The following is a 27,120-nucleotide window of genomic DNA, read 5'->3' on the forward strand; positions in this document are numbered from 1 at the left end:
CACTGCCAAATGTAGTGGACTAAAAAGTACAATATCGCCATCTGAATTGTAATAGAAAATGTATTTTCTCAAGCAAAGGACAAGTACATGAACATTGTTTTGATGCAGTAATTATTCATGAAGTGAAACACGTCACTCCGATTTTCCCTTTAAATGTACGATAACCTAGAGGCTCACGGACATTTTCCTTCAAAAACATTTAATGTTGGATAGTTTTGCTCAATAAATATATTAATATGAATATTTAGTTGTTTGACTGGATCCTCCTGAATCTGATCATTTTAGGTCACGTTTATAGAGGAATACACATGCTTTACAAACGCTCTTAATTTAAGTTACTGTCTAACACATCATATTCTAGGTGCCCAGTTCAGGTTTTTCTGATCTTAATCTACAAAGTAAACAGCAACAGTGAATTACATAAAGTGTGGTAAGAAGAGCACTGTTTCCACCTGAAATGTAGCAGAAGTCTAAAGTAGCATAACATTTACATACTTCAGATTTACACGTTCTCTCCTCAGTGGAATCTGTTGTTTTTTGTTTCTACGGCCACACAGTGCTGAATGTTTCTTCTGCCCTGTGTGTGTGTGTGTGTGACATTTTATTAGTGATCTGTGGAAATAAAAAAGCGTTTCGGACTCCCATTGTAACTCTGTGGTGTGTCTTTAATCTAAAAAAAAGATAAATAACAGAAATGTGTGCTTCAAGAAACATTATACAGACTTACAAATGCTTAAAAAGTCCTTGTGGTTGGAACTGGAGAATCCTCTGAACACGCCTTGAGGAAACTCTTCTGTGCGTCCACTTCACAAAGCAAACTTCTGCACTTTTTCCTTTTACCCGTTTCCTTATCGCAGTGTCGAGAAGTCGAGAGCGCGTCCTCTACTGTTGGCACGTTCACGGAAACACATCAGGTACATAATGAAACCGCGAAGTGGAGCCGAGCAGATGCACGGACACAGAAACAGACCCAGGGGGAACCGAGCGAAGCCGTAAGAGCTAAATGTGTAACGGTACAAGAAACGATGAAGACGTTTCTGTTCGTCTTCGCTGTGTATGTCGCAATAACCTCCTCGCGACTCTGTTGATTGGTGTCTAAATGTCAGAGATGAAAATGACACACAGCTCCAGTATGCCTTTTGATATATGTTTGAACATACAACAAAACAACAACAGTGTGCCTCTAACTTATGTCACTCGTAGTTTATTACATGTACCAGATGTATTGTTCTCTCTAATATTAGGGAAATAAATTCAATTTAAAAATAAATGATTACATTTCTCTAAGCTCAAGTCTAATTGTGTGATTCTTATACAGAGTGAATGCAGAGCATTCTTCACTTGTGAGACGTGGACTACATACATAGTACATACTAGTCCTTGACACTTCACCTCTCCTTAAAGAAACCTCGGTTTGGGATCCAGCGGCTGCGTGACGCATGTAGTATCCGCCACTCGGGTTCCACGATTTGCCCACCCTGCTGGGCGGGAATAGTGTCATCGTTGCACAGGACCTCGGGTGTGAAGGAGCGCTGGAGTCTGTGCGTGAGAAACAGGAGGCGCTCTGAACCCTCAGGGACGTGGAAGGCAAGGCGTCCCACGCCCCGCAGCGGGACAGAGCAGGTTTGAAGGCAGGACGAGGGAAGTCACAGAGTGGAGGACGTATGGCTGTGCCAGGCTTTCGGGTGGTGTTGGTAACTTAGCTGCCTGGCAAGACCGGGTCAGAGACATGCCTCTGGATCTCCTGCGTCTCCGTGGGCGTCTCCAGGTGCTCAGGGAGGGAGGGGAAGCGCTGGCTGACACATAGCAGTCCAGGAAGCTGTTTGGCCCCTGAAGATTGAGGAGCGCTGAGGTCCACGGAGGGCAGATGCGGCGGGTCGTTGTCCGGCGACATGGACGCCGTGTCGTCAGAGGTCATGGTGAGATGGATCCCGCTGGACAGGGAGTCCTTGGATTTGTGGTTGAAGTCAGAGTCTGGACTCTGGAAAGAGAGAGGAGGGTACGGCGTGTTAACGGTTACTCTTGTTGTTTTGGGATTCTTCACAGTTCATCTTGTTTGTACGCCCTCTGGCGTTTTGGAAAAATATTCCAACAAACAGGCGCAAGTGTATACCTATTCCTTTAATTTCCAAATAAGAGTTGCTTATTTGAGAATACATGCTAACAGAGGAGCAAACGTCATCTCTGTATGTCTGTAAACTGAACACCACACCTGTGAGGCCGTGCCGTCCGTTGGAGGGACAGAGTGGATGGCGGGCGCTCCTGTGCTGTCCAGGGTGGTGGGGGGAGGGGGATGAGGGCTGAGAGACACAGCGCTGTAGGCCGGAGGCACTGGAGCCATCTGCCTCTGGAGGAGCTGCAGGATCACATTGATGTCGGCCGTCATGCGGGTCTCCAGCCTTGGCAGGATAATGAAAGACATCAGTGATTTATTTTCACAATGAGAGGACAGACAACTTTTCTGTTGATGTTTTGATGGCGGATGGAACGGACCATCTGCTTTTTCAAAAACGTCCACTAGGTTCCTCTCTTGATCTCTTCAGCGTCTCGCTTTGCCTCATAGGCAAATATGAGCACAGGCCGGTTTACAGGAAGCACAGGAATGGCTGACTGTACAGGGAATATTTCTCACCTTTGACCCTTTTCTTATCTTTATCTGTCTTTCCCCCTTCTCTCGCACATTAACACAATGATGGAAACTGATCATCATGCAAACACAGAAGGAGAGAAAGGGAGGTGCCTCCATAAACACCACTGTGACGTAAGTCAATATTGGTTATTGCATGATGTTCAAACAAAAATCTAACACCTGGCCATGTAATACTCATCAGGGGGTATAGCTCAGTGGTAGAGCATTTGACTGCAGATCAAGAGGTCCCCGGTTCAAATCCGGATGCCCCCTCTTTTCTGTTTCAAATACATAAACATGACACCACCTCACCGGTTTAAGTGGGACTGCAGCAGCTCCAGCCTGGACTCCAGCTCACTGGGCCGACGCTCAGCGCAGGCCGAAGGCTGCAAACTGGCCCTGACTGACGACTGTCGCCTCTGGCTCTCTGAGAACTGGCTGGCTCTGCGGTCTGGCCAGCAGCTGTACAGGCCCGGCATGCTGATTGGGGCCGCTGCTGTGAGGAAGAAGAGGAATCCTTTTAACCCTTGTGTTGCCTTAGGGTCATTTTGACCCGAATCAATATTACACCCTCCCCCCGCCTTTGGGTCATTTTGACCCGATTCAATGTTTCACCCTCATGTTACCTTTATATTTACTAACATATTTTACCCTTTGGGTTCAATTTGACGCCAGCAATTAAAACCTCCAGAAAATTATTAGAATTAATATTGTTTTCCAAGTTTAAGTGTGAGGCACTTTATGTTTGTTTGTTGACTACCGAAAGAACACCGACATTAAACATTGAATGGGGTCAAATTAATCCTAAGGCGGGGGGAGGGTGTAATATTGATTCGGGTCAAAATGACCCGAAGGCAACACAAGGGTTAAAACACTTTGTTTCTGTTCATCAAAAATCATATAACATTCGGACAAAGTCGTCGGTGTAGGAAAAGCAGCCTGTTTATACTGTCGGGGCGGAGTTATCAGGGAGAGCAGCAGCTGCTAACCAGTGGAGGAAACTCACGTGCACTCACATTGACTCACATGCACTACAAGCACGTGCTGCCTATGTCAACAAGGTGAAGAATGGATACTGACACTTCATTCATTACTCCACCATCTCTTTACAGTAATTTGAGTAATTTGCTGTTATATATTTGCTGATATCATATATATATATATATAAATAAATAACAGCAAATGATTCTTTGTAATGTAAAGAAATCGTGGAGTAATGAATGAAGTTTAATATATATCTAAGAATTTATTATAATATATATATATATACATATATATGTATATACACTACCGTTCAAAAGTTTGGGATCACTTAGAAATGTCCTTATTTTTCAAAGAAAAGCATTGTTTTTTTCAATGAAGATAACATTAAATCAATCAGAAATACACTCTATACATTGTTAATGTGGTAAATGACTATTCAAGGTGGAAACGTCTGGTTTCTAATGAAATATCTCCATAGGTGTATAGAGGCCCATTTCCAGCAACTATCACTCCAGTGTTCTAATGGTACATTGTGTTTGCTAATCGCCTAAGAAGACTAATGGGTGATTAGAAAACCCTTGAAAACCCTTGTGCAATTATGTTAGCACAGCTGAAAACTGTTTTGCTGATGAGAGAAGCTATAAAACTGGCCTTCCTTTGAGCTAGTTGATTATCTGGAGCATCACATTTGTGGGTTCGATAAGACTCTCAAAATGGCCAGAAAAAAAGAACTTTCATGTGAAACTCGCCAGTCTATTCTTGTTCTTAGAAATGAAGGCTATTCCATGCGAGAAATTGCAAAGAAACTGAAAATTTCCTACAGCGGTGTGTACTACTCCCTTCAGAGAACAGCACAAATAATATTGCTTACCTTAAATAAACATCCTATAGCTGCAGCCACTTAAAAAACATATTTGACAAAAATAAATGGATTATCTTTCCATGCAAAACAATATTTAAAAAAAACGTTTTCTTCAAAAGTCATCACTTTATTAAAAAAGAGGAACCCAGATTTTCAAAAAGATATTTGGCAATATGTTACGAAAAAAAAACATTTACTGTAGGACATAATGTCCCTAACACAGCTGTAGAAACACGGTGGCTTCTGATGTCATCCTCAAAGAGAAAGACGTGTCGGAAATCTATGGCTGAGTAAACCGTATGAGGCCGGGGAAGTGCAAACCCTGAAGAGGGCACAGATGGATACAAAAATTAATTTGGTTCCCCTCTAAAGTGTTTCAAGGCTCCATCGGCCTTTTAGACTACCCAAACAAGACTGATGAAGGGCTTGAGGGAACTGTTTACCTGAGTATGGTGGTCCTCCGGGATCTACAGGCGGTCCTATCGCAGCCGAGGGTCCACTATGAGGCAGGAGGTTGACCACCGCTGAGGGGCAGTCGGTGGGGTACAGCTCCCCTTTGCTGTGTCCTAAGGGCTTCATCTCCTCATCACTAGACTGTGAACCGATGCTAGCACTGCTGCAGAGGTCCTCCCAATGGGATTCTGCCATCATGCCCTGGTGGTGGTTTGCCATTGGACAGGATTGATCGGGGTAAGAGTCTTCACGGTCCATGCCGTCTGCACAGACATTGTCACAGGACAGCCAGTATAAGACGATATGGAGATTAGTGAAAACAGAAACATGTGTTCAGCCTCGTCTGTCACTCACCCGGTCGGTTTCGGCGCCGCAGGGAGCTTCTCCGATGCCTTGTCCGGCGGTAGCCACATTCGGAGTCCCTGCCCGGAGTTGGCTGCTGTATCCTATCTGCCTGATACACATCAGCTTCAGTAATTAAAAACTACACAATGGATGTCATACTTAAAGGGGATATAGATTCTTTGACTTTAAACCTTAGAATGCATATATATATAGCAAATGTGTTACAAGAAGTCATTTTCGAAATTGTTTAGGACAGAATTATTTTTCCTTTTTTAAATTATCTTTTTTTTGAATATATATTGTCTGTCACTGTTTTATGTTGTATTGTCTGAAACTTTGTGTAATGTGCTACTGCTGCTGTCTTGGCCAGGACTCTTGTAAAGGAGATTTGTAATCTCAATCAGGCATGCCCTGGTTAAAAAAAATAAAAAATAATAATAATAATATTTCTCAGAATAAAGGTAGAGGGGTAAAACTGAGAGGAAATCGTCGAAGCAGGTACAACCAGGCGAGGTATTTTTTTCTCACCACTTTAAGGCGGCCTGTGGAGTCTGTGACCACTTGTGGTGCATTTGAGCAATGCGTTGCTGAGCATGCTGTGCATAGACTAGAGGTGGTTAAGTGCAATAAATGGGGGAGATATGTCAGTAAAAGACAATTTTTTTTAAACGGTCGCAAGCTGATACATTTTAAAGCATTTAAAAGAAGGATTTTACAAATGAGGCAGGAAATTACTTTTTTGCATCGATCTTAGTGTGACATGCTAAATGTATTTACACCATGTTTGAGTATAATGTCAACCCCAGAGTGAACCTGTTTACGTTTTCTTAAGTTGTAAATTCGTAAAATGATGGCACCGGTTAAAACATGTTTTCTTCGACCTTGAGGCAAAAACAAAAGCACAGATGATGCAAACGGACTGCGTTGACTGTAAGGATGGCCTTTCTCCGTGTAGCATCGCTCACATCTCTCAGGTTGAAGGTGATCTCCAAGTTGTTCCAGAACATATCGGCGAAGTCGGGATACATGTCCAGCACTTCCAGCAGGTCGTCTCTGAGGATCTTGTGAAGGTCACAGTAGGTCAAAGCCCTGACGTCCGCGCTGGATTTACCCGGCCTCCTATACAGACTGATGGATTCCCCAAAGATGTCGTTCCTTCCTACAGAAATCACATCAAACGGAAAGAAGAAGAGCGTGGGATAAGAGTACTAGTAGTAAATCCATAGTGGAAATAGTGAACTGACAACATGCTGATGGACGGATCTGATCCAAAGCGAATGAAAAACAAAGCACGGAAGTGACACTGATCCTCAACAGTGAACGATCACAGCTGAACAATACATGACCTATGCAGCCTAGATTTCTGTGTGTGGGCCTATTGATGATCAATGCTCCTGTGGAATGGAAGTGGAGCTGTGCCCAAACACCTCTGGCAACACAACACACAGAGAGTGTGTGTGTGTGTGTGTGTGTGTGTGTTGTGAGGTTTAAAGGGCAGTGTGAGTAGTGCCTTTGTCTGGACGAGGGAAATAGATGAGAAAGTGGATATAAAAGGAAAATATATATATTTTTGTTTTAGTTGTGGTCATTTAACAAAAAAGCAACATGATGTGGTTACAGTGTCTCTCCACCGTAAATGTGTTTAGCTATTTTAAGACTTTGGCTATTTGTAATGGGCTTTGGTCAATATTATTGGCATTGTATAAGTGAAATGATGTATTGATTATTTAAATGAGTGACTGATAATGAAAGTCAGAGATGGAAAAAGAACAAAGTAAGCAGAACCTGAACTGTAACTTGCCGCTCACCGAGTATGGCCACCACCACATCGTCCCTGAGGATCTCGATAGAGCCTCTGGAAATGAAGTAGACAGCGCTGAGAATGTCCCCACTGTGGACCAGAGTGTCACCCGGTGGAGCGTGGGTGTTCTTGAATCGCATTGCCAGAGCCCGCAGACAGCCTTTGCTGGCACCTCGGAAAGCTTTGCAGTTCTGGAGCAAGGTCCGGTTCAAGTGGAGGCAGATGTCACCCTGCAGACACTCAGGAAACCCCTTTAAAACCTGCAGGGCAACAGAGGGCATCGGGTTAATCGACTGGAAAGAATTCTCAACGATGTTTGCATTTTTCTTTTCTTCCTGTATCTCTTTTTGCTGTATCTAAAAAGCCAATTAATCTAAAATGTAGAAGGTGGCATGAATCTGGGAGGTGGATAATAAGTAAACTGTGGGGTGAGAGAAGGAGATTGTGTCAGATTGATTGGGGCGGGGTCCACAGGACCGTGGCTCCCAGTGATGATCTGTTCACACATTGAGTTGGCGGGCACTAACGCTGCGCTCTGCCTGAGTGATGCTCCAGTGCAGCAATATGACACACATCATCACATCATTACATCATCACATTGAAGCATGCAAGCTTGGTGAAAAGAAAAAAAAGAGGGGGCACCCAGATTTGAAATAGGGACCTCTTGATCTGCAGTCAAATGCTCTACCACTGAGCTATACCCCCTACATTTAACTAGGTTTCAATATTTATATTTCCTTGTGTATATGAATAATAAAAGATGATGAATTTAAAGTTTAATTCCGGGTAATAGAGTGCTGCTAAAGGAAAGCCCCGGAATTAGCATTAAACCGGTTCCCTCAACAAAAAACAAATAGGATTTTTTCAAATGAATTTACGACAAAATAAAAAGTTATCCTGCTAAACAACATTTATCATTCTAACACGTTGTGTTCAGCAAGCTGATTTTCACAAACAAAAACGTTTTTGTATTGGTTTTTTTAATGTGACTGAAAATTATGGTATTATGAAGACAAATAATCACTTATTTCATGTGATACAAAGATGGACAGGGGGCACCCAGATTTGAACTGGGGACCTCTTGATCTGCAGTTAAATGCTCTGCCACTGAGCTATACCCCCTCACAGAGAGATGTCCAATTTTGCCTCTTGTGGCCGAGAGCAAGATCCTGTGTGTGTATAAATGTCTAACATGACTTACAGCGTTCATGTCGATGCCGTTGGTGTAGGACCAGGCATGTTGGAAGTACTCCTCCAGCCTCTGGCGCAGGCCTCCTGGGATCTGGTGGAACCGGATGAACTCTTTGACCCGCAGCATCTGAGTGTGATAGCGGGCCGTGCCCGAGTACAGTCTCTGGATGATTGCAGACACGTTTCCAAAGATACTGGCGTACATCAGAGCTGCATGGGACAGACGACAGGAATACTGTACGTTGGCAAATGTTCATTCGAGGATTTGTTCAATGATGAAAATATTTTACTATGACAAAACCAGGTAACATGCTAAACTAATTTCCATCCATCCATCCATTATCAATACCGCTTATCCTCATTAGGGTCGCGGGGGCGCTGGAGCCGATCCCAGCTGACATCGGGCGAAGGCGGGGGACACCCTGGACAGGCCGCCAGTCCATCTCAGGGCACACATAGAGACATACAGCCATTCACTCTCACATTCACACCTATGGGCAATTTAGAGATCAATTAACCTTCAGCATGTCTTTGGACTGTGGGAGGAAGCCGGAGAACCCGGAGGGAACCCACGCTGCCACGGGGAGAACATGCAAACTCCACACAGAAGGACCGCCTCGACCGGGAATTGAACCCACGGCCCTCTTGCTGTGAGGCGACAGTGCTAGCCACTACACCTAAACTAATTTCTGTATTTTAAATCACTCTTCTTTTTCAACATGCTGAAATTGTTTTTGTAAAATGAAACATTGAAGGATGAAATTCAGTTCTTTATTCTATAAACCACTATCTGTTCGTCATATTTGCTTTAAAATGATATGTATGGATGTTTCCATGGGTAACCTTGCCTTTAAGAGGTGTGACCTCAACCAACATGATAATGGGACAGTTAGTTCTGGTTCACACTCTGTCCCACCAGAACAACACAGGGGAGACAAAGAAGGACTGGACTCTAGTGCATGAAAACAATATGAAATCTAAACATTGCCACCATTGGTGGATGGTCCAATCAGACCACAGAAACACTTTGATAATCAAGTTTTTCACACTGACTCTGTCTCTCTTCTTTTGCACATGCCGATACATATTCATATTAAAGTAAAGTCAAGATATAAACAGTATGGTACTGGTTCCAGAGGGTGCTCTGATTTCAGACTCACTCCCACTCTACTCACAGCCAATGAGCATGACACATATGGAGAAGATCTTCTCTGGGTTGGTGTTGGGTGAGACGTTCCCAAAACCCACACTGGTCAGGCTGCTGAAGGTGAAGTACAGGGCTGTAACGTACTTGTCCTTGGTGGAGGGGCCCGAGGCGGGGTCGCTATCATTGTACTGTTTACCAATCTGCTCGGCCAGGTTGTCCAGCCAGCCGATCTTCATGCCTCCGATGCGCGCAGAGCCTGTGCGCTCCACGTTGCCGATGGCGTACCAGATACAGGCCAGCCAATGAGCAATGAGGGCGAAGGAGCACATGAGGAGGAAAAGGACCGCGGCGCCATATTCCGAGTAGCGGTCCAACTTCCTGGCCACTCGTACCAACCTCAGCAATCTGGCTGTTTTCAGTAATCCAATCAGAGTGGTTGTCTGAGGCTGGTGGAGAGAGTAGACTTCATGTTAGAGGTATGAGCAAGCTCTTGTACCACTGTCAACATGCACAAACCTAAATCACTGAGATTTAAACACACTTTTTGGCTGCAGATATTAAGTGTATTGATACTTAAATGGAGGTTTTACAGCATGCACGTAATTGACAGATAACATATTAAAGCACAGATCACATTATTATTGGTCAACATTATTGTCAACATTATTATTGGGTACTCAGAAAAGCGCTATAGAAATCTGAATTGTTATTATTATTATTATTATTATTATTATTATTATTATTATAAAGCAAACACAGAAGATAAAATGTTATACTGGGATGACCTGAAATATCCCATAACCCCACTGCTGTCATATACAGTCTCAAAAACAATAATCCACAACAATCCATCTCCAGATTATGAATATTGCCAACAACTGGGTCGAGTCGTAGTAGCTGAGTCGTTGCAGTGTCTAACTGCAATGTGCTGTTTGATTCGGGACTCAGGGCCTTTACTACATAGGTTGAATAGAAAAAAGGTTGACGTAGTCACTGTGACATCATACATTGCTTTGTAGACTAACATTTTCAGGCCTCGAATTTGGAGTTTGGTCTGTCGCCATCTTACATTTTTGCAACCAGAGGTAAGAGGAGAGGATGGAACTAAAACTGAGACAACTCCAAGGAAGCCCCGCTGTGAAGCATACCCTGCTTTATCGTCTATTTTCCTCTAGATGGGACTTTAATGGACTGAATGAACATCATGCTGTGTTGTAGACGACTTGAAACCAGCGATTGAGACCAGAAACTCATGTTCACAATATTTACTGAGATAATATATCATGTGATAAGTAGGTTTCCCATTGACATATAGAACCTGATTTATGTTTGCAACCTGAAAGAGTCGCTCCCTGCTGCCTATTAGAAAGAATGCACATTTAATTTCACGCACTTCAGCATTGATTGCACTTATCAGACCTGGAGACTGCTGCATGGTTGCATGTCATACCCCTTGCTCCCTCTCCAGACCCCAGTAAATAACCTGTGCCACAAAGTTGAACTGCTTGTCATCTCTGCCTTTATTTCACAGGGATGCAATGGAGACAGAGAGAGGGGTAAGGCATGTAACGAAGATAAAAAAACAGAACTGTTTGGTTCGGACTCAACAACTACATATCCTACAATTCTGAGGCCAGCTGATTTCAGCGTGGCCATGTTGTGTAACTGATAATAACAGGACTGATGGCCGCATTATATTTAGTTGGCTCACCGGCCAGAGAGACTGAGATGCTTGAATAGAACCGATCACTTATGTTTCGGTTGAGAAAAAAATACTTTTTCAGACAACTTTGGGCGAATGAAAAAACGTTGATGTCGACGGTCTCTTCTCTCACCTCCTCAGACCCGGTGCGGAATATGAGCAGATCGAAGGGGATGGCAGCCACAATGTCAATGAGGAACCAGCCCTTGAAGTAGTGCTGCGCGATGCGCCCCGGGTGGCTGACCACCTCGTCGTTGTGGTTGACGTAGGTGGTCCTGAAGTTGATGAGGATGTCCACGATGAACATGACATCCACCACCAGGTCCACCACGTTGAGCGGGTTGCAGGTGTAGCCGCAGGTTCTCCTCCGCTCCTCCTCCACCTCGTTGAGAAGGAAGGCGGCCGAGTACGGGGTGAAGATGGCGGTGTATATGACCAGCAGCAGGATGAGCCAGTCCCACACCGCTTTGAAGGGGCTGTAGTGAAGGATGGTCCATTTGTGGATGCGTGGGGCCTGGAGCTTGTACTCTGGCAGCACGTCAGCACCGAGCGACAAAACCTAAAGAGAGACGGACGGGACGGTGAGGAGGGGATTAATGAAGACACATTATCCTAAAGCTATAACTTTAAATACATTTTGTGGGTGAATTGTTTAGACTTGATGACAAACAGAGAAGATACTGTTGTTTTCAATGGTTTAAAAACAGTATGTTGTTTCTATTTTAATAATTCATCTCCTACGCTAAAGGAAGTAGTTGGCTTCGAAAAGAAATGTATTAATACCGATAACAAGACCGCATGGACAACTTAAAGAGTGAAGTCTCATGAACAATGAGACGCAGACTTCCCTTAAACCACCGAAAAGACACGAGCCAAACCAAAGCAAGCAATACGTTGCTGTTCCCCTCACAGCAACATGTCTGGCACTTTTCTTGACGTGAGAAAGATGTTATGTCGTGATTAACTCCAGAATATTCACAGAACAAAGTAGCAGGGAATGTGTATGCAGACATTATTGTCTGCTGCACACACTATGTATTAATGCTTAAGGATTGACACTCTCTATGCCAAAGCCAGACAGGCATTATATATATATATATATATATATATATATATATATATATATATATATATATATATATATATATATATATATATATATATATATATATATATATATTGTCTTTGAGATGTGACTAACAATTTCCTCACACATTTTCTCACCTGATTTGGCAGGAGAAAATGTCTCAGCCCTTTAATAACAACATATCCACACTCTGTCAGTTTCTCAATATGCAATAATATAATGCAGCAAAAAGCAAAGTAAAAACTCAAGCCTGCAGCAAGGCAAGACAACATCCAACACGAATCCCCGTCCCGTGATACCACCGCTCCCTGAGAGATTTGTTTGATTGCATTAACAAGCAGACTTACACAAATGTAAACAGGGAATGAGTCATTAAAATGACGAGTATTAAGATGCTCCGGACCGGGACGACAATTAGGGCCTCCATGTCCATGTTGTCATCCTGCCGCTCCTTTTAAGAGCCCACGGTACCTGCCAGTGCTGCACCATGTGTTCTCCATTTTATTCAGACTCTTCTACCAGTGTCCTGATCAATTGTGGCCCAAAATAAGTGCCGGTATCGATTGGGAGCCATGCAGAGGAGGGATTTTAGTTGCATATAAATTGCATATTTCTGATATCCCACTGCTGACAGCCATATCTACACTAACCTACTAACCTTATCTTTGTGCATTGTGCATGTTGTCTTTACATCTCCTAGAAAACCGACCGGCATTTAGACCTTCATTTGCATTTTGGCTTGCAAATGAGGGCCTGACGAAAAGAAGATGGACTCGTATGTCGACGAGCAACGGTGTCGGGAACTAAACGCAGAGGGAACGCGGGAAAGTCTAACATGGCAACGTCTATTTCGATGCTAGTTCTTCTTTCTACTTTCCCAGCGTAGATGATAACGGCGGTCAGACACAGCGGTTACCTCTTAAGGACAAAGCACTATAAAAGTTACTGAACGTCCATGTCTATATTTGGTAAACCTAAAAAAGGAGATGGGATATGAAGATCTCCCCTCAGAAAGGCTTGTTGAGTTTTCCATGACAGCATGCAGTGGCAGTAATGACAGAGGCATGATGACTTCTGCTCTTGCTGCACAAATCATTTTGTTTTTATGACCAATACACATGCAAAGTGTTATGAAACAAGGTTAAGGTGTGAACTCCCACAGGATTCACTGAACACTCGGACACTCCTGTGTGTGTCAGCAACTGACCACAGCAAAGACAACACAGAAATGAGAATGTAAACACACGGGCCAAAGTTCACTCATCCAAGAAATGTTAAGTTATTGATGTTGGGCACAGCTCTAATTCATAACGACGACCAGAGAACAACTGCCACCGCCAGTTTGCACGCAACAGCTCTGTGTCACTACTCTGACTTTATAATTAACTGAGACTGTTAATACATTTGATCACAAATGTGTGAAGGCAGTTGAGGTGTGGAGTATAAAAATAGCTTAAAGACTGAACAGGATATATAGCACGAAAGCTAGCGTAAAAATACAAAAAAGTATTATTTTATCCCAATATAAAGTCAAAAAAGCAAAGTGCAAAATCTGTAACATATAACTCCTTTCATTTAATTTTCTTCTTTCAAAATTCGCCCCATAAAGAACTTTAGTGTAGATCAAATTCAGCCATGGCTGCCAGTGCATCTTCCTCGTGCTGCATATTTCACTCTAAACATATAAAAAGCAACTGCTGCCCTTCAAACCTCTTCAGTGAACCTGAACCAGGTGCAACTCAAACACTAAATGTTATACAATCAACTGCGAAACTAATACATGTGTGACTTGTCACGCACAGACAGGCGATACCAGGCCATAGCATCCGCAGCTGTTTCACCTGTGGTGCCACAGAAGGTACGCAGGAAGGGTGAGGTGGAGGATGAAGAGAGGGAGGAAGAGGAGAGACAAGGGGACAAGAGGGGAGTGGAGCTGAACAAAAGAGATGGGGAGTTTGAGGAGGACACCAGGGGAGCGTGAGAGACCCAGTAAGGCTGAGGTACTCACAGGCTGCAGGTTATGCTTGGAGCTCATGCTGAAGCGCACGACGGGATAAACGGCAAGAGAAGAGACTGCAAAGAAGAGAGAGGAAGGGAGGGAGGAAACCCCTATCCAACCATCTGTATCCCCCCTCCCTCCTGCTCCCTCCCTGTAGCCCAGCCCCTCACCGCGGGATCCTCCTTCAAACAGGAACAAATGACCCGGTGGCTCCTCAACTCGAGCTCAACATGCAAGAGCTGGGGAAAAGCCAACGGAGCTTTCCTTTAGCATCCTGCTGAATACATTTCATTGTATTTACATTACAAATATGACTATTTGTGGGGGGGGGAATTGTCTTGATGTTGTGTGTGCTGAATCTGAACCCATGTGATGTTTTATAAGTTACTAAAAGTCATTAAGAATGAATGTATTAAGTTTTAAGTAAATCATGGCTATAAAATGGTCGTACTGTTAATATGTTCATGGCTAATCAATTAACTTAAAATAATGGGTTTTATCCATGAGCATGTTGCCATTGTGACACTTCTTTGTGACTATAAACCTTTACATTTGAAAATCATGGTGCCCCCTTTCCAAAAGCAATATAAAGCTTGATTAAATTCAAAGTGCATCTCGACAGGCTCCTGTCGTGAGCTCATTCACCGCCAGGGGGCGCCACACACAACAGAAACCGTGTGCCGGGGCTTTTCTACAGTCACCAGTCTTTCACAAGCTAGTCAATCACTCTGTGTTTCTTGTTATGCAGACAAATCAATATGAACAAAGATCGATGACAACCTTCATTTCCCTTTTTGTAAGGTGGCAATCGAAATCCAATTCTAAATGTTGTGTAACAGCATTACAATAAGTAAAGGCAACATCTGCATATTAGATTTAGTAACATGTAAACAACTTATTAATTTTTTAGACAACATTGCACTCGGTGTGTGATAACCCCCGCTACACTTTGCTCTCACGTGACAGCGAGCAGCTTCACTGTGACCTGAAACGTGACCTTCAGGAATTCACGTTCATCCCCACGACGACGACACCCCTGTTGAAACCGGACAAAAGCTCCGACTGACAGCGTGAAGACGGCTAGAGGGGACTGCAGTTGGTGGTTTGCCTGCTGTCCTCCACTTCCATTAGCTGCAGGGGCCAAGGTCACTGGCGTCAGCACCGAGTGCCGCTCAATAGCCTCACAGCCGTCACCCGTTTCACTCGCTTTCATAACTCCATCTCCCAGGATTGCTTCACAGGCAGTCTGTGATCCCCACATCATCAACGGTGCGTCCCCCCCGTTCTCTAATGCTGCCGAGTAACCGTCTATACATTGAATCTATGAGAAACATTGAACTATTTCCCCTTGTGGACAAAAGTAATAAAGAGTTCTATAATAAAAAGTCAAAGAAGTGATGGTGGCGCGTTTTTTTGAGCAGGAAGCCGACACTTTAACCCTTGTGTTGCCTTCGGGTCATTTTGACCCGATTCAATATTTAATGTCGGTGTTCTTTCGGGAGTCAACAAACAAACATAAAGTACCTCACACTTAAACTTGGAAAACAATATTAATTCTAATAATTTTCTGGAGATTTTAATAGCTGGGGTCATCTTGACCTCAAGGGTAAAATATGTTAGTAAATATAAAGGTAACAGGAGGGTTAAACATTGAATCGGGTCATATTGACCCGAAGGCGACAGGAGGGTGAAACATTGAATCGGGTCAAATTGACCCGAAGGCAACACAAGGGTTAAGACAGAGGCGGGAACCGTGTTGGGGGCGTTTACTGGGTCATCTGGGCTGCATACAACAGCACTGTGCAGAACACAAACTAACAGTACACTACATTTTACACGTGACATTTCAAAACAAAAGCTTGTTTTGCACGAGAGCTTTAAAATAAATCCACTTAAAATCCAAAGACCTTCAGTAAACAGCGTGAACAGCTAAAATATAATGCAAAAGGATTTGCACAGGATAAATCCGAAATAAGTCGTTCCCGTTAAACAAGATAAAATATCTGCAAATGTGGACCGATAATTAATAATGAAAATGCAACTAAGTCTTTTAAAATGTCCAAGAAGTAATGTCAGAAAATGAAGGAGATTCATAAATTATGACTGGATAGTTCATGAAATATGTTTTGAATCAGGTACTGAAACAAGCTTACCGCAGTCCCCCGTTTTTACTAAAAGAAAGATTTAAAGACATTTCTGGATGAAACTGTGAAGATGAAGCCGTCCTGTGTCTGTCAACAGGAGACACACCAGAGACAGAGAGCTGTGTTAAGTCTACCTTCCAACCAAAACATAGACCCGACTGGCACTTCACTCCAAGGACACAGATAAACACTCTGCATCCGAACTTAAGCGTGACGTCAGCAGAGTCAAGATCAGAACTCAAGCGCTCTGCCAGGCACGCGAGGAGGCCTTCTGTTCGTCCTGTCGCTTGTTTTTTCTGAGGCCGCAGAAGCCCCGTTGCTCCCGACAGAGCAGCCGCCTGTCGATACCACTCTTCCCCCTGGTGTGAAGAAGTGACATCTCACCACCGCCCAGGCAGCAGCCATTACAGCGGGCAATATGGTGCTGCACATGAACCGCGCACTGATTAATGATCAACTATTGATTCAATTTGAACCAAGAAATCCAAAGGGAAAACAAATTGAATGTCTCTACGCCGCAGAGGTAGGCGGATGCTTCAAAGAAGGAGGTTTTCTGAGTTATCTGGACCCATTCTTTTATAATTCAGTCCATGTTTCATATTTAAATAGACATTATTCAGACAAGCTGCTTCTGGAAAAATATGTTCATGAGTTATAAACCAAAATGTAAAGTTATTTTCACCAAATACAACATTATGTTTTACTCTAAGTTTCTTTCGAATCTGTTGATAGTTTTTGGAGCAATATTGTGAGAATATTTAACCGAATAAACAGATAGGCGCTGCCCCTTTGGATCAGGCTGGTTGGAAAGAGAGTCAGCTGAGCGCAGTGGAAGGCCTACGATAAAGTGAAATGTTAATGCGCCCCAAAGACTGACGGCCAATCCTCTCCCACAGGCCGCTCCATGGCGTTCGGGTTTCCTGTGTTTGTGCAGATGTGTGAAGTAAAAACATCCACTCAAGTACCAGTACCAGTTAATATTATGACTCAATAGTGTGGCTAGTATTCCACATAATGTGTCAAAGGCTTCAATTAAAAGTTATTTTGTAGAGTCAGATTATATAATCAATATAAAATAGTAAAAAGATGTCCTGAAGTGTGCTCTTTGTATGATATTAGACATTGAAAACAAAGACTTTAAAAAAATGATATCACCAAGCAGAGCAGTATGTAACGCTTCAAATTATCTAATTGATTGACCGTCTCTTCATTATTTCAAAATCTCCCATCATCGTAGTTTTAACATTCAGAAGGGGACCATTCTTCACAATCAAGTTAAATTTTAAAAGAAGAATTTGGACTCGTCTTTACGTATTCTTCTATACTTCTTCCGCTGCTGTATGTGGGGGAACATTGTGCCGAGATGTGGACAGACACACCTGTGGTGTGATGACAGGTGTCTGATGAGAGTGTTGTGCTGTCGGTGCCACAGATATCACACCTCAGGTGAGATTACTCCCTCACACTATCACCCTGTGACTGCAGACGTCTTTCAGCATCCTCAGTGCGCCAGAAGCACCGACCAGATGTGACAATAATGGTGATCAACCACACAAATGGCCAAACAAGCTGAACAGAATGACAGGAGGAGTAATGTGGTGTGATAAATATACTTTCATTTTCCAATGAGAGGGAAAAATATTCACGCTGAGGCCAAAACTCTGTCATCACAAATTCTAAAAACGAGGCTTAACTTGACTTGAAGTTTTCCAAATTGTAAATCCCACAATGCAAATCCCCAAAACACGATTTCACTGAGATGCTAAAGGTGTCGTCTTACCTGAGTGACGTGGGTGACCTTCTCTGTGACATTCTGGGTTCGGTCTTTAATCTTGCAGGGTGCAATGATTTCTATCTCAGTGGGCGACGGTGGTCTCAACCGGTCCGAGCCGAAGGTGAGAGTGACCTGAGGGATGCGGCCGATGGGCCGATGTCTCATCAGGTCCGAGTCCGACGTGGAGTTCAGACCGCTCGGCTTCAGATCTACAGCAGAGACCAGCACATCAACAATTAATATTGTGGAAAATTGTGAATTATGGATGTGGAAGCAGAAAACAGAAAACTAAAACCTGAAAATGTATTTGAATTATACACGTTTTGAAAATTCGCAACAACATTCTTCTCAATGAAGTGTCCAGGTTTAAAGGTCAAACCATGACCAGATGTTTAAAGAAAAGCTACAGTACACAACATGTTTTTGTTCATCCACTTGTTCTTGCCCTCAAAAGGGGAATCAGGACAGACTGAAACACTGAGGTGGACGTACACATACGGTGAAATGAAAGAAAATGAGAGATTCAGAGTCCAGTGTATGATGGGAAAAATATAGTTTCCTCACGAAAGACTTCCCCTGAGAGAAGAAAACGATATCCGTGCTCAATTGTATCCCAAATGGACCACAAACCCACACAGAATCAGACAAACAACCCCACACAGCGTGTCAGAGGGATTGATTTGTGTGTCTCTGCTGGAACAATCATCAGGCGGCTGCACATGCTCCGAGCCATGCGCTCGTTGTCATGGAAGATGGAGCACTGGGAGTTTTGCAGCGACAACACCAATGTCATCTAGATATTTCCCTTTATCTCAAAACTGTCAGTATTGTAAAAAGTAATATACCATGGACATGGTAAATACTCATTTCCTGTTGGTGCGTTAAGATAATTTTACAGAACAACTTGTGGTGCCGACAGTAATAATAAAGGCGAAAAAAGAGCCCAAATTCAATCAGAATATTACAACTCAAACCGTTTCAGTCAACATTTAGTCAACATTCTGTGTCAGCTCTCGTAAATTGCAAACATGATGCGACTTATTTATTTTGAAAGGGCATAGACACGACCTGAAGTGTATTCAGACAAAGAGAAGTTTCTTTTTAAATTATGTTCATGCATTATTTGTAAGATTATGCATCTTATATGAGTCGACTTACGTAACCTCCTGTTGGTTGTGTTAAAGTAATTAAACAATTGTTTAAATGTAAGTATGTTAATTATATCAACATATTACATGTGGCATATGTAATGTTACACTTCTAAACAATATTTCACATAAGGGGTTTAAACTGGCAATAACTCAGCATGATCAATTGTTTACTTCCTCCTGTCAGGAGTTTAATAGGATCAAATCAAATATTAAACATCTGTTTCACAAATATGTTGAAAATATTTTCCTATTAAGATATTTTAGTTTTTCATATACAAATACCTGATGTAGCCTTCGACAACAATATCCCTACAGTAATTATGTATTTAATTTCTACATATTCCCAGTGAAATTCTCTCAGCGTCCCAGACAGAAACCCACTGCTGTTGGTTTGCAGGTCCCCGGGTCGACTGCTGCATGCTGCCCTCATGCCGTCAATGTCGTCCAGAGACGAGGTGCGGCGAAGGCTGTGGACGCTGTCCACAGAACCGCTCCGAGGTAGCGGACCCCCGTGGAAGGCGTTGCCGGGGTCCAGGTGGTCCGTCAGCAGGGAGCAACGCTTGGTGGAGGACTGGGCTGCCGGGGATGGAGGATCGAGGTCCTGTTCTATCAGGGCTTCGGTCTCAGACTGCATGCAGCTCTCCTTGGACGGGAGACGGAACTCTTTGAGGGGGACTTCCTCGCTGTTGGGCTGACGAGGGCAGAGAGCAGGAAGCCTCGTCTCAGGTGGACAGAAATGATCATTACGTCTGTTACAGTCAAACTGAAATTGTGTTTTTTAAATCAGGCCTGGATACTGTCAGGAAATAGTTTCATCAAAACACGAAAGAACTAAGAAAGTAAGGGGAGACTCTAAGAAGAGAAAGATTGACTCAACAATGGTATTTTTTCCCCCCGTTTTGGTCCTTTGGGTTCAGCAATCCATCCTTGAACTTCAAACAATTCTCGCGGTTATTTAAACAAACTGAATATTTCATTTGTGAAAACCGTCGTAGACGTACTACAGCGGAATGCGAGACGTACTCGCAAGCATGCCGCATTGTATTCTCTCTAGTGAGTGTTGTGAATCTACGAATACGACCTCACCTGCAGGGAGTCCACGACCACGCCTTCAAACTGATCTTTGGAAAGTGAAGAATGTCGCATGGACCGCAGCACCGGGAGCCTCAGCTTCATCCTGCGATTCTGACCTGAGGAGGAGAGTCTGTCTTCAGCTCAGGTCTCAAAACTTCAATTGTATCGACGACAAGTCGTGTTCACATGCAACCATTTTGTCTAACGCAATTATTAGTTTAAAATAAATGAAAGCTGGCAAGTTTTAAGACAACAGTTAGAGGGTTTACAGTATATCAATCCTTGGGAAACTCTGTGGCGGAGGCCTGACTTCTTCAGAGAGGGATCAATCAGCTCCTGGAAGTTGAGGATGTACATTATCACGAGACCTTCTTCGTTTTTCATGGGGACGACGTCTACCAGGCAAGGTCTACAGGATCCTGTGGACACAGAAAGAGAGACGCTTCAATAAGAACGCAGGGGGCACTCGGAATTGAACCGAGGACCTCTTGATCTGCAGTCAAATGCTCTACCACTGTGCTATACCCCCTTTCACAAGACGATACAGCAACCATCTGATTTGGCCCAAGAGGCCATTAAACTTGCAAAAAAAACTTGAATGAGCGACACTTTTGTCAGGTTTGCAGCAATCAACGTGGTCTAAAAATATTAGGGGGGGTTCATCCCACAAATACACACACACACACACACACATAGTTCCTGCATTCAGTCCCATTCACACATCCAATCTGAAGAAATCGGTCAGTGAGAACAACCGAATCACATTGCTTCCTCTTGTTTGCGATTCTCTCTGCCTGTTCGGTCTGGAAGCACAGTAGGAAGCAGGAGACAAAAGAAATAGATGCTAAGTGGATTTGAGCTGGCATGCTGATCACATTTCCATGACAACAGCGCTCTAGACTCCCCATGCCCAAATGTCCAAAGTAGCAAAATACATGCGTGTGTGTCTGTGTGTGTGTGTGTGTGTGTGTGTGTGTGTGTGTGTGTGTGTGTGTGTGTGTGTGTGTGTGTGTGTGTGTGTGTGGGTGTAAGGAGTCAGTGAATGGGTTGATGACAGTAAACGTCCTGAGCCTGCTGTGTGTGCGTGCCTCTGTCCTCACTGAAAGAGACAGATAAAACGGGGAGGAACGGATGGTCGGTCATTCTGCAACTGGCGTCATTAAGATTAGGTCAAGAGGTAATGGAGCTTTCAGAGGAGGGAACGTTCAGTTAAAATGCCACCGTTGCTAAGTGTAGACGTCTGTCTCGCTCTGTTATTTCTTTGTGTTTGTTTACTCTGCTCCCTCATTACAGTCTTAATGTCACCATCTCCACGTCCACACTTTTCATTTTGTCGTGCTTCTCCACCTGTGATCATTATATTTATGTTTGCAAAAATTAAGTTGTGGTTGAGGATATGAAAGAAAGTACCAATAACGTTGTTTAGGGGGGATGATAGCAGGGATTAAGATCATCACACCGATACGACAGAACATATTGGTAAACAAATGTGCACCCAGAGGAGGATGCTTAAACTGATTAAAGTGTGTGTGTGTGAACGTGCTTCTCTGGATTTGCTGAAGAAGCCACTCACTAATGACTGATTTTAAAGATTAAGGAGAGTCTGGAGTCTGGAGTTCTCTTCTTAATCGTGCTTTCTATGTTTATTTTCTTTAGAAGAAAATCGGAATGGGATTTTGTTTTAACTCACAGAAATAGGGAGGGCTACAACACCTTATCGAGTCAGTTAGGGTTTTAAAAGCCTTCTGCATGTTCCTGGAATAGCATGGATTGTCTTGTTGGTGATATTACTTGTTGAATGAGAGATAATATCAATCATTTATTTATTGAAACAAATTGACTGGTCTAAAAATGTTGTGTTTTTAAGCCATGTTAGCTGTTGCACATTTTAGTTTCGTCACTATGCTAAAACCTCAAATGTTTGCATCAAGCACAGGAGCAAACAATTTGATGGATACAACTTAATCTGAGTTTTCTCTTTTAGAAATAAAGTGCTGTGACTGCACCAAATAGGAGAAAATTAATAAATGACAGTTAGGGTCTGTAATCTGCCCAATCAGGTTTCCTGAAAGAACATGGATATTAAAACAGTGGATGATCATTAGGATTAACTATCTCCATAAAAAATCAAGATGTCCAATTGGTCAGGTATCTGCGGTTGCAAACCCTTCTCTGCTCCGGTTCTTACCTTCCTTATCGTAGAAGAGGATCTCCACCTTGTGCTCCTCTGAGCCAAGCAGGGCCTGAGCCAGTTGGGCCACGGCGCTCTTCATGGTGCCGGGCCCCACCAAGAACTGGCAGGTGGAGGGCTGCTGCATGATCTCCGCCCGGGCGAAACCAAACATCTGGCAGAAGCCTTCGTTGCAGTAGATGATGCCACAATTCTTCGTCTGGGCGTTGGCGATCAGAAACTTCCGATCTGAAGGAAACGTCAGAAACAGAAACAGAAAAGGTGTATTGCCAACTACGTCACGCATACAAGGAATGTGGCTATTGTGATTGGTGCGTCACAGGAAAACACAGTATGTCACCGTGTGACATCATTTAAAAATAGAAAATGTGGAAATGTACAATAACATATCAAACAAAAAAATAAGTGAGGAGATATAGTGACTGCGGGTTTAACATAGAAACTAACTAAGTAGGAAAATAACATATTTATTTATGAGCAGTACAGGCTCCCTTCAAGTAGGCCTACTTAGATACTACTTAAGTTAATAATATATAATCAGTATAGTTATCAATAAATCAGATCACAGATCTTGTCTTAGACCCTCAATTCAGACTAACAGTAAACACCGTGAGGAATGAAAGAAAAAGCTACCAAAAATACCCACAGTATTGTTGAGTATTCAGTGTAGCTTACACATCGATAGAAGGAGCTTTATTAAAAGGCATTCAGCATATTATTAAGAGAAATAGTCTGTTGTACTATAAGGTCAGAGAGCAACAATAAAAAGAAATGCAGTTCAAGGAATGAAGCTTACTTTGCTTCGTTAGCTAGTAATATATTAGCAGGATAAGTTTAGCTAAAGTTAGCTGCTGCTTCATTTATATAAATACTGATTCACTAACATCTTTGGGTTCTAAAAAATATTGTTTGCAGTTAAAAGAGAAAACAGGAGTGAAGAAGAAGGGAGCCACAGCAGCTAGCTTTCCTCTGAGCTAACGGTGAGGGAGGTCGAGCTCTTTTGTAGCTTTGTAATCTTTACTGTTAAATTCTGATACGTTTCTAAGGCACGGTCACGTTTCATATGGTAAAACAAATGTTACAATTCAACATGTATTTAAAGATGTTACCAAAATATGTACCAACTGCTTTCTTTTTGTTATTAGAAAAAAGATATTTACAATATTAACAATCCAAATGCAATTAAGGCTACATTGTGAAGAACATGCCGTTTTAACTCCCCTGCATGGTCTCCACTCCACAATCAACTCAAGTGGAGCGATGGAGTCCACCTCTCCATTGTGCTAATGTTATAAATGTCACAATGTCTCCTATAAGGGACTGAGGAGAAGCAGATGGGCACTTAATATAAGAGCTTCTGTGGCTCGTCACACCTGATGTCAACTAATGTATGGATATCCAGGGTGTTGACCTACGTAAGACTTTACCAGATTTTCTAAAAATATACTTAAATAATCCCGCTGTTTGTAATAATTATGTGTTCATATAATTATGCTGCTAGTTGAGTGTATTGTCTTTTTATTATAATGAATTGTTTCTATGTTCTCGTCTCTATACTTATAGTGGGGGACGGAGCCTTTACTCAAAATACTAACACCACACTGTAAATACTTTGTTACTGCACTGAAAATGTTGCTTCAGCATATCATCATGAAAATGTACTTAAAATATTAAAAGTATTCGATGTAGAAAAATACCCATGTGCATGTTCATGACTGTATCAAGAGATTATTTTACTCATGCACTATATGTAAAAGTATACAATAAAGAAAAAAGACGACTGTTGTGGTTGCTTGAAGGAGAGATGTATGGTTTTATATACTGTTGTCATAGTTTAATTAAAAATAATTAAAAAGTAGAAAGTTGTATGAAAAGAAAAGGTTCAGGTAAAGCACAAGTGACCTTTGCTTTGAGGCTGTTGCAGTGTTTCCAGATATATGGAATTTATTTTAGAAGCCCACCCAATATATCAGCTCCGACCCCACAGGTATATTAATTATCTTGCTTTCAATAAGCAATATACATTTCAAAAAAGCATATTGATAGGCTGATGAAATAGAAAGCTTGTCATGTTTCAGTGATCCAGGAGTTGTTAGCAGTTCCACCAAAGAAATGTTCCCCTTTGAGCTTCTCAAATATTTTTTAAATGTTGGCACAAACAGAATAAAACTCTCCAGTATTTCATCAAAACAGCCAAGATCAGATAAAAAGTTTGAAAAATTAAACAGATTTGTGGAGCAGAATTCATCTGTCATGTAGATTTAGCTCATAATACACACTCCAATGTAGGACTTGTACATATTTACATTGTTGTATTGATACCTGTATATTCTTTCCTCCACTTCAAACTTGATCACAGTAGCCTCCTGTGTTTTTTTCCCTGCAATTTCAAACATTTGAAAATTCACAGTTACCCTGCTTAACGCCATGCTCATACCATCCGGTTCCATGATCGTGATGGTTGTGAAAGCATCAGCAACCATCAAAGTGAAGCAGGACAGTTGTGTTCAAAGGCTAATGGAGGAGTTCAATGAGCTGAATGAAAAGGACGTATCCTCTCTGAATGGCTCTTTTATTATCCTGAGGTGGAACTGGGTTTAGCAGCTCTTTTCCTTGTCTGCTGCCCAAACAGATGTGTGTGTGTGTGTGTGTGTGTGTGTTTGTGTGTGTGTGTGTGAGGGGGGGCGGCTCTTTCTTCAGCTCCTCTCTTTAAAGTAAAGAGCTCCTCTGGGGAAAAGCACATCCTGTCCAAAATCATTATCCTGAGCGCAAAGTGGAAGCCCTGATCGTCACAGCGTTGCTTAGCAGCAACACATGGCACGTGCACTCACCTGGTCAGGCACGTGCATGTGGCTGCGCGTGCACATTGCACACTTAGTGACATACAGTAGAGGCATTACATAATGATTTCTAAAGGAGCTTCAGAGATTGAAGTGTTATTGCCTCCAGGTTGAAACGGACTACAGCTGATAGAGAGCAATCAACTATGTCTCGTGTTTGGTGAGCATCAGGATGTCAGGGTTAGGGTCCATGAGGTTAGGCAAGGGAGAACAGACAGTACACTGAACATAATGTTTTGTAGCATTTTTAAACAATAAATAATATTGACATAGATGTAACTTGCTGATATGTGTGATGTATAAAGGCTTGAAGTACAGTGGAGATAAAAGGTAAATAAATAAATAACCCAAAAGGTTATCAATCAACATATTGATCAAACATGAATGTTTTATTACAGGGACACAAATAGGGTTTTGTTTCTCTATAAAGGTCTCACTTTGCAGCCAGTGGAACATGTGAGCGAATGGAAGATATTTAGACATCAGGTGACATCACTGACACAAATTAGATAAGATGTGTGATAAATAAAGGATATATAGCCCTCTTGTGGCAGACAACATGGTGTGGCTGACTTTATCGGTGAAAATTAAACACACAAAGAAATGCTGTGACACCAAACTAACAAGGTTTTACCCACATTGTGTATCTCTGTCATCAAACGGTTGTTACATCCAGAAGCTGTTCCATTTACAACAATGCTTTATTTTAATTATCATGACATAAATAATCCATGGTGTGATGGCACACTAGTCCTCCTCCTTTTCCAGTCAGAAATCCCTTTTTTTTCTCCTTCAGGGAGTGAGAACATTGTTATTACCTCACAATACTGTAATGGAGGGCAAACGATGTTTTCTCTCTCTCACTTATAATCAATATCTGGGGGGTCAACTGCGTGCCCACACATCTCATGGTGATAACTTCATCTAATTTCGTGTGCACTTACTTTGCTCGTCGAATTTCCTGATGATAGTGTCCAGGTAGGTGTTCTGGAGCGCCACGTGACCGCGTCTCACAGGCATGTTGGTGCTGAGAGAAAAGACTTCTCCGACACATGTACCTTACTAGTTAAAAAAACAATTTAAATAAAAAAAATTGAATTTGAATTGCCCAAACAATCCGCTTCCATTCGGAGGACGCGCGTCAAAGGGAGGGCTCGACGTCTCCCGCAGGCTGCCGATGGTGTTGAGAGCTGAGCGCAGGAGGAGGATGGTGAAAGGGTCTCGTTGCCAGGGTAATGGCGTATGCAGGATGCTACACGCTGATATTGGGCGGGGGGGGTAAAGTAGACTAGGATACTTCAAAAGCCATATGCAACATCTCTAAACCTTTCGAAAGGAAAACAACCCGGTGCGTGCGTCGCTTCTTTGGTTTCCTCAAGGCTTAGAGGAGAACCTGTTTGGGGAGAAGAAGTTGTGAATGAAAGCTGCAGGACTTCTTTGTTATTTTGATCATCGTGGCATTATCTCTCTCTCTCTCTCGAGTTGAGACAGCGCGCGATAAGCACAGCGACCCCGAGGCTCCAATGAGCGCAGCGGCTGGAAGCGGCGACTCGCCTCTCTCAGTTAACCAGGTCATAAACGGAAGTACTATTGATTGGCTTTCAAAATACTATCAATGTCTTTCTGTTTATCTGAAGACAAGTTGTAATTTGTTTCAATATTTGTATCATATTTAGTCATGTATGGCACGCTTTCCCTCAATTGGGAAATAAGTAATTTGTCATCTTTCCTAAATTTGTTACAGTG

The 27,120-nt window shown here is 42.6% G+C and overlaps 1 protein-coding gene and 4 non-coding genes across 8 annotated transcripts; 1 reads left to right on the plus strand and 4 right to left on the minus strand.

The window, feature by feature from the left end:
• Positions 1 to 42: 42 nt before the first annotated feature.
• kcnh6a (potassium voltage-gated channel, subfamily H (eag-related), member 6a) lies at positions 43 to 26,861 on the minus strand. Of its 4 annotated transcripts, none has more exons than XM_056407270.1 (16): positions 26,319 to 26,861; positions 22,532 to 22,762; positions 20,613 to 20,762; positions 20,356 to 20,459; positions 19,651 to 19,960; positions 18,125 to 18,327; positions 11,248 to 11,673; positions 9,609 to 9,858; positions 8,276 to 8,475; positions 7,082 to 7,334; positions 6,239 to 6,432; positions 5,283 to 5,382; positions 4,919 to 5,191; positions 2,942 to 3,146; positions 2,213 to 2,399; positions 43 to 1,981 (listed from the first exon to the last, which is right to left on the minus strand). In XM_056407270.1, exons 1-16 carry the CDS (start codon positions 26,392 to 26,394, stop codon positions 1,700 to 1,702), a joined length of 3,444 nt encoding a protein of 1,147 aa, XP_056263245.1. In that variant the 5' UTR covers positions 26,395 to 26,861; the 3' UTR covers positions 43 to 1,699. The 4 variants fall into 4 exon arrangements, with proteins under 4 accessions (XP_056263245.1, XP_056263244.1, XP_056263243.1 ...); XM_056407269.1 differs by having other exon boundaries at positions 2,942 to 3,122; positions 9,441 to 9,858; XM_056407268.1 differs by having other exon boundaries at positions 2,942 to 3,125; positions 9,441 to 9,858.
• trnac-gca (transfer RNA cysteine (anticodon GCA)) lies at positions 2,831 to 2,902 on the plus strand. The gene has a single exon. It is a non-coding gene; the product is annotated as a tRNA-Cys (tRNA).
• trnac-gca (transfer RNA cysteine (anticodon GCA)) lies at positions 7,708 to 7,779 on the minus strand. Its single transcript has one exon. It is a non-coding gene; the product is annotated as a tRNA-Cys (tRNA).
• On the minus strand, positions 8,125 to 8,196 carry trnac-gca (transfer RNA cysteine (anticodon GCA)). Its single transcript has one exon. It is a non-coding gene; the product is annotated as a tRNA-Cys (tRNA).
• trnac-gca (transfer RNA cysteine (anticodon GCA)) lies at positions 20,801 to 20,872 on the minus strand. Its single transcript has one exon. It is a non-coding gene; the product is annotated as a tRNA-Cys (tRNA).
• Positions 26,862 to 27,120: the final 259 nt, after the last annotated feature.

Source organism: Pseudoliparis swirei, chromosome 23, assembly GCF_029220125.1.
Source record: "Pseudoliparis swirei isolate HS2019 ecotype Mariana Trench chromosome 23, NWPU_hadal_v1, whole genome shotgun sequence".
In the NCBI taxonomy this organism is placed as follows: Eukaryota; Metazoa; Chordata; class Actinopteri; order Perciformes; family Liparidae; genus Pseudoliparis; species Pseudoliparis swirei.

Excerpts from the sequence above, each read along its gene's own strand:
- kcnh6a (XM_056407267.1), bottom strand. The coding sequence starts at position 26,394 with ATGCCTGTGAGACGCGGTCACGTGGCGCTCCAGAACACCTACCTGGAC. Across the intron at positions 20,460-20,612 it reads TTCCCAAGGATTGATATACT|GTCAGAATCGCAGGATGAAG; the intron begins GTAAACCCTCTA and ends TCTCCTCCTCAG. Across the intron at positions 5,383-6,238 it reads TCACCTTCAACCTGAGAGAT|GCAGATAGGATACAGCAGCC; the intron begins GTGAGCGATGCT and ends GATGTGTATCAG.